This window comes from Osmerus eperlanus, chromosome 12 (assembly GCF_963692335.1).
Source record: "Osmerus eperlanus chromosome 12, fOsmEpe2.1, whole genome shotgun sequence".
NCBI lineage: Eukaryota > Metazoa > Chordata > Actinopteri > Osmeriformes > Osmeridae > Osmerus > Osmerus eperlanus.
The window spans coordinates 2,480,551-2,488,050 of NC_085029.1; the positions used below are offsets into that span (position 1 = coordinate 2,480,551).

General features: G+C 45.7%; 2 protein-coding genes across 2 annotated transcripts in view; both read right to left on the bottom strand.

Annotated features, from left to right (window-relative positions):
- The window catches only part of epas1a (endothelial PAS domain protein 1a), an 11,461-nt gene extending 11,068 nt beyond the window's left edge, over window positions 1–393 (bottom strand). Inside the window, exon 1 of the mRNA XM_062475335.1 lies at window positions 14–393. Coding sequence (XP_062331319.1) covers window positions 14–39 — 26 coding nt within the window. The 5' untranslated portion in view covers window positions 40–393. The remainder of the gene's footprint in view (window positions 1–13) is intronic.
- Window positions 394–521: 128 nt separating this feature from the next.
- prkcea (protein kinase C, epsilon a) overlaps window positions 522–7,500 on the bottom strand; it is a 16,143-nt gene continuing 9,164 nt past the window's right edge. Inside the window, exons 7-14 of the mRNA XM_062474476.1 lie at window positions 4,760–4,859; window positions 4,458–4,618; window positions 4,188–4,361; window positions 3,851–4,005; window positions 3,179–3,317; window positions 2,819–3,007; window positions 2,435–2,581; window positions 522–2,066 (exon numbers count right to left, since the gene is read on the bottom strand). Of these exons, the coding sequence (XP_062330460.1) occupies window positions 1,920–2,066; window positions 2,435–2,581; window positions 2,819–3,007; window positions 3,179–3,317; window positions 3,851–4,005; window positions 4,188–4,361; window positions 4,458–4,618; window positions 4,760–4,859 (1,212 nt within the window). The 3' untranslated portion in view covers window positions 522–1,919. The remainder of the gene's footprint in view (window positions 2,067–2,434; window positions 2,582–2,818; window positions 3,008–3,178; window positions 3,318–3,850; window positions 4,006–4,187; window positions 4,362–4,457; window positions 4,619–4,759; window positions 4,860–7,500) is intronic.

Consider the following 7,500-nt stretch of genomic DNA (forward strand, 5'->3'; position numbering starts at 1 on the left):
GCAAAAAACTTACCTCCTTTTATCTTTGTCTGCGGTCATAATTGTCAAAGAACGTTTCAGCGGGTCGCGCTGGTATTCAGTAAACTGCTTAATACTTAGCCCAGGTAAGAGTATCACATTTATTTGTCGTTAATACTAGTCGTTCATTTGCGCCCTTTCATGCATCTTAAGCGTCCAGCGATGGGTAACCGACAGAGAAGGACGGTAAATGCGCGCAAGACCGCATCTGTCCTGAAGGCTCCCCTCTTCAAGTGTCACACCTCTCCACCGTACGCGTGCCGCTAGGCTACTCACGCGCGAACCAATGAGTCCTCCTCCCCCCTTCACACCCGTACAGCAGACACGATGAATCCCTGGCTGGCTATGATTCGTATGTATGATAGAAACTCCCACTGATTCGAACATCTTATTCTTATTCTAACTTTACTTATTCTAACGTGACTGAGATTTGACAACTTAAGAGGATGAAAGAATATCACACACAGAGGCAGGTGGAGCCACAGAGAGAGAGAGATGAAGAGTTATGTAGACAGCTCAATGTTTATTAGGAAGCAGACCAGACAGGACAGTCCTGCTGTTACACTACATTTTGGCACGGAGTAAAATAGTGCGACCAGAAACTGATCTACCCCGGGTGCTTGAAGCGTCACTACACTCCGACTACTGCACACAGGAGCCAAGCAGCTCTGCTCAGAACACTGCACACAGGAGCCAAGCAGCTCTGCTCAGAACACTGGACACAATGAAGCGCAAACAGTCTTAGCGTGTGTGTGTGTGTGTGTGTATATGAAAGAAAAAATAAGAGGTAGGCCTAATTCTGCTGCTGGTTTGTTTTCACATTACCTCTGACTAAATGAACACAGCTACAATGTAGTGTAGGAAAGTTGAGTATTGTCTTGTACACCACATATATTTCCAGATACTTGTCACAATAAAAAAGAGAGCAAAGAAAGATAAATATTCTTTAAAAAGCGAGTTAGAAAAGCAGACACTAAGATTTTGGCTGCTAGATCCTGAGGAGGACCCCTGCTCAGAACACGAGGGTGCTACAGGAAGTGACACGGACGTATGACACGGACCAGAAATGAAACAGACAAAATACATTCAAAACATGACACACACATACAGCACAAGACAGACACACCACAGCATACACGGAACTGATTAGACCCCAGAACCAAGTCTATGAATGGTTGTGTCCTGGGGAGATATTTCAGCAAGGCTCACTGGAAGCTGGCCCAGGTAATTAGATAGCCTGTCCTCTCTATCCAATGTACACTTTCTACATACAGACAGAGAGAGATTGTACGTGTTAGACGTTGAGAATGAGCTGGTCTTTACGGCAGACCAGAACTTTGATTCAGTCATGGCCAGCACTAACCACAGAGGAAATGTCACATAAGAAAGGAACTGTACAAAGTAAATTGAACCAATAGGATACAGCTTCAGTCATACAAGAAACCAATAAAGTACATTGCCAGTCAAAAAAAGAAAAACATTAAAATATACTGTATATATTATATATATATATATATATTCATATATATATTCAGGGTATTGCACAAGGGTATTTGGCCCTAACTGGTACACAATAATCAGAAGAGTACCAGAGATAGGGTGCTTCTCCATGCTGCACACAGCATCACTAACAAACAATATCAACACAATACAAACCAACATAGGCTATATATAGCTGTCACCCTAACACCCAGGGTCCAGGTACCTCAGGGCATGAAGCAGTGTGTGTGTGTGTGTGTGTGTGTGTGTGTGTGTGTGTGTGTGTGACTGCTACAAGAGTGCATGTGTGTGTATTCATAATAAAGCCAGGCAACACAAACACCAACAACGCAGTAAATAATATTTTAAAAGTAACAACAACCAATAGCTATAAAGTAAAGGAGTGACTTTGTGTGTGTGTGCTAGGTTTGTGTGTCCTCTGCGCAGTAGGAGAAGTCTTTGAACTCCTCCTGGTTGATTTGCCTCACTATGACCTCCTCAGTGGGTGTTAACACAGGCTCTTCTTTGGTGAAGTCCTGGTCAAAGTTATTCACATCCCGCTTCGTCTTCTACACAGGGAAGAAAACAGGGGGAGAGAGAAAGACAGAGAGAGAGAGGAGGGGAGGAAGAGAGTGAGTGAGTGAAAGAGGTGAGAACAATAAGACTGTCAACCAGAGGACACAGAACAGCTTTTTCTCACGGTAGGAAAGAGGAAACTGTCGGTTTTGTTCAGTTTCAGACAGCCCTACACACAGGCACACACACACACACACACACACTCAGGCACGTGCACACGCACACACACAGGCACACACACACACTCAGGCACGTGCACACGCACACACACAGGCACACACACACACGTTCATCCAAAAGACAAAATTGTAGACAGAGTAACTGTGATTGTGAAGAACGTGTGTGTGTGTGCTTCACTTACTATGCGTGGTTTAAAGGGAGGTTTAACCCTTCGCTGTTCCAAAAGCACCCAGTCGATCTCTTTGAAGAAGGGATGGGCCTTGATGGCTTCTTCATACCCCTGAGTCACCACACAACCCAGACGCTTGGCTGGGTTCTTCGTCATAAACTACACACACACACCCATACACACACACACACACACACCCATACACACACACATACACACCCATACACACACACCCATACACACACCGTTTCACACCCACGCGTGCATGCACACACACAAAAAATGATTGGAGAGACACGAAGTGGGATTGTTCGTCATAGGATACACAAACAGCATGTAGGTCTGGTTGACTTGTGTGTAGGTGCTGTGTGTGACTGCAGGTGTAAAAGCACGCACAGCTCTGAGGATGGACACAGCCTCTTTGCTCAGCCAGACGGGGTACAGGACGTCGTCATGGAGGATGGACTCAAACAGGTCGTCCTCGTTGTCCGCCTCGAAGGGAGGCTGTCCGGCCATCATCTCGTACATCAGCACCCCCAGAGCCCACCAGTCCACCGACGCGCCGTACTCCAGCTCCTGCAGGATCTACACACACGCACACACACACACACGCACACACACACTCCATTCAGGAGACACCCAAAGGCTGCAGGCATTCTCTAGCTAGGGGACAGGAAGCAGTGTGGTGGAGAGTTCCTTCAGCTGCTGTCAGGGGCGGGGAGACGGGGAGACGGGGGGGGGGGGGGCGGGGCCTACCTCAGGGGCGATGTAGTCAGGTGTGCCACAGAAGGTGGTGGTGGTGACCCCGTCCATGATGCCCTCCTTACACATCCCAAAGTCAGCCAGCTTACAGTGGCCCTCCGCATCCAGCAGGATGTTATCTAGCTTCAGATCCCTGGAGGGAGAGAGAGGGAGATAAAGAGACAGAGAGAGAGGGGGAGGGTGGGAGAGAGAGAGGGAGATAAAGAGACAGAGAGAGAGGAGGAGGGTGGGAGAGAGAGGGAGATAAAGAGACAGAGAGAGAGGGGGAGGGTGGGAGAGAGAGAGGGAGATAAAGAGACAGAGAGAGAGGGGGAGGGTGGGAGAGAGAGAAGGAGAGGAAAAGAGAAAAAGAAAGGAGGCATACATAAGAAAGTAAAGGTTAGGAACACATATAACAATATCCCAGGTATATAACAGTCTCCCACATATAATAGTACATTTGTTTTCAAAGGTTAGTCTATAAACCCATTTGATTTGTGTTACTGTTGTACTACCCTACCTTAAACATGACATGGCGTTCAAGGTTAGGGGTTGAGAGTAAAAGGGTTTGAGATAAGAATTCAGGGTTAGAGGTCTTGAGTTACGGGTTGACAGGAAAGAGTTCAGGTTTAGGGTTGGGATCAGGAGTTTAGAGGTCAGAGTTCAGAGTTCGGGTCAGGGGTTTACCTGTAGATGACGCCGTTGCGGTGCAGGAACATGAGCGCAGAAGTGACCTCGGCGGCGTAGAAGCGTGAGCGCGGCTCGTCAAACTTCCTTGAGCGCTGGATCTGAAACATGAGGTCTCCCCCATTCACGTACTCCATCACAAAAAACAAGCGGTCCTGAAAACAGAAAGATAGAGGAGAGAGAGGAGAGAGAGAGGGAAGAGAGAGAGAGAAAGGAGAAAGGGAGATAGAGGAGAGAGAAACAGAGAGCCCGAAACAAGCAAGAACATGAGCATGTCTGTCATGGGCATGTGTGTGTTAAAGTGTGTGCGCGTGCGTGCATGTGTGTGTGTCCGTACTCGTGTCTGGAAGCAGCAGTGCAGCTGGGTGAGGTAGGGGTGTCTGCGAGCCAGGGCCAGGATGCGTTTCTCCGTCAGGGTGCAGTCCACGTCATCATCCTGCAGGATCACGTCCTTCTTCAGAACCTTCACAGCGTACACCTCATCAGAGCCCTTCAGCTCCGCCAGCATCACCTGCAGGGACAGAGACCCAGAGAGACGTGAACATTCTCCCCCGATCCCCTGGACCCGCGCAGACCTTCTCTCCTCCCTCCTTCCCTCTCTGCTCACCTTCCCGAAGCTGCCCTTGCCCAGGACCTTGATGAAGAGGAAGTCCTTGAGGCTCCTCCTCTGGCCCTGCCCTGCTGAGGTAGAGGAGGAGGAGGAAGAGTGATCTGGTCCCTGCTGGTCCAGTGACAGCACCTGGTGCAGACGAGCCAACTCTGCCAGCTCTGCAGCCAGCACACACACACACCAGAGAGAGAACATTAGACCAGTGTGTGTGTGTGTGTGTGTGTGTGTGTGTGTGTGTGTGTGTGTGTAGGTGTGCACCTGTGTGCGTACACGTGTGTGCATAAGCGTGTGTGTATTACCCTGCTGTGAGGGTGAGGTGGGCGGGGCTTGGCTGAAGCTGTTCTCCTCTGATTGGGAGAGGTCTGGAAGAGATTGGGGAGGATCCTGCCCTGGAGCCAGCTGCAGAGAGATCACCACCATCACCCTCATCAATATCATCACCACCATCACCCTCATCAATATCATCACCACCATCACCCTCATCAATATCATCACCACCATCACCCTCATCAATATCATCACCACCATCACCCTCATCAATATCATCACCACCCTCATCAATATCATCACCACCCTCATCAATATCATCACCACCATCACCCTCATCAATATCATCACCACCCTCATCAATATCATCACCACCATCACCCTCATCAATATCATCACCACCATCACCCTCATCAATATCATCACCACCATCACCCTCATCAATATCATCACCACCATCACCCTCATCAATATCATCATCTTCGTCAGACCAAAATGTGACAGGTGAGGGTATTTATCAGATCATGGACATTTATCAGATCTTTTTCTTGAAAGTGCAGATTGTAAGCTTTCAAATGATGTATCATACATTGAAATCTGACCAATTTGAAGACGTGCTTATTTGAATGTTGGTACCTCTTTAAATCAACTAGCAGAGAAAATCCCCTTGAAAGATTGTTTACTTATTTTCATTTTCTACCTGCAGGTAATGGGGTGGGAACAACAGCTGGTTAACTCCACCCCCAACTATATGGACATCTGTGCTAGTTAACATTGCTAACAAATGTTTGGCTAAGGAAGGCATACAAACGCCTGGCTGTCCATTCTCTGCATGTTTAGCACATAACAGAAAGACATGGACATGCTTGTCTACACATTGCTAGATGATCACACAGTTCCTAAACAGAACAGATCAATATTAAACACAAGTACAAGACAGAACGTGTCATGACAGACATCAGTGTTATGAGTGGTGTAGACTACATTGTTTAATTTCATGCATGTACTCCAAGATAAACAAGTCTATTACATTTCCATTGTCAATTGTCTTCCCAGCAGCGATATGTTTGTTGATTTGACCCAGACTAAGGACCTTGACCGAGACTAAGGAACAACAGCCAACTAAACCTACGATGCTAATCAATCTGAAGCCCAACCATGCCCCAACTAGAACACAAGCCTAAACAAGTCTGCTGTGCGGACAAATGACGAGGATTCACTTATCCTAAAACAGTTTGTTATATTGAGAGACTTCTCCAAAACTCAAACTTTCGTAATACCGTTTTTTTCAATCACTTTGACACTAATTTCATAACCTTTGTGTCCTTTTTCAAAACTCTAGACACAAAACTCACAACTGATGATCAAAATGCACATTTTTCTAAACGCCAACACAATTTTCAATTGCTTGGATACAATACACATTCACCTTAGATCATGTGTTCATTGAACTGTAATCATCTGTTCAAAATTAAACAACTAAACATCAAAGTATAACCATTACAAAATGCAAATTCACACATAACATCTGAAATGTCTGTCATTTCCTTACATTACAATGATCTAACAGTCAATTGATACTACTGCTCAAAATGATAAGTAACTGTTGCATTACTCTTAATGCATAGTTTTATAGAAACTGACAAACAATATTCCAAGTTTAGAACATTAAAGTTTCAGTATAACGAGATCCATTGACACCAATTACCAAGAAACATGAACAAATTGGACTAAACCATCATGTGTTCAGATTTGAAAACCAGCAGCACCTGTAGTTCAGTCAAGACAATCACGTATTAGATTTGAGCATTTATTGTTACATGAAATGGACATGTAAGTTTGACTTGGCGGAGTGGATGATCTAAGGGAAGCACTCCCCGCCTCCTCGATGCAACACATACATACATGACATATGAGGCAGGGAGCAATAGAGATATAATCCCCCTGACGGATAGAACATACAAACATACAGGCAGCAGCACTGATCATACAACAAATGCTGAGTGTGTGCGTATCCGCGCGGCCTTTTAATGCCGTCTTATCGGACGTGGCCCAATGGGCTTGTGCTGGCTAAAACAGGTGTGGTAATGAGCGGATGACGCGCGCTGCCCGATTGCCCTGCCTGAACTAGCTGCGCTTATGTATGCAGGCCCTTGTAATTGCTTTGTCAATTTACAGCCTTGTACTTGCCCCATACTCTCCCTTCCTCAACCCTATTGAGGATTCTTCTCCACATGGAGGTGGAAGGTGTACGATAGGCACCCTCATGAACAAGTTGCTCTTCTCCAGGCCATGGATGAGGCATGAAATTACATCACGGCAGACCAGTGTCAGGCCTGGATCCGCCATGCCCAGAGATTGTTTCAGAGATGTTTGTCAAATGAAAACATCCATTGCGATGTGGATGAAAACTTGTGACCAAATCCACAAGACAGGGTTGATGGAAATGTAGGAGTAATCAATCCTTTTTTTGTTTGTTTTTTGAGCCAGATGAGAAACACTGCAGTACATGTTTTACGTACTGTAGAATGGTTTTCTTTTGTAGCTAATTATGTTTGCTTTGATACAAAAAAATACAAAGACATTTTGTAATTTGATTGTATTTCATCAATACATTTCTGATTTTGCTCAATGATTCCACTGTCTGTAGTATTCTGTCTACATCACCATTTATGAGGTTTATGGTGATGAAGTATCTTATGAAACATGCATCACATATTTTGTAGTTTCCCCATGTAGTTGTTTGTACAATCATTAAATATTGGACTATGGG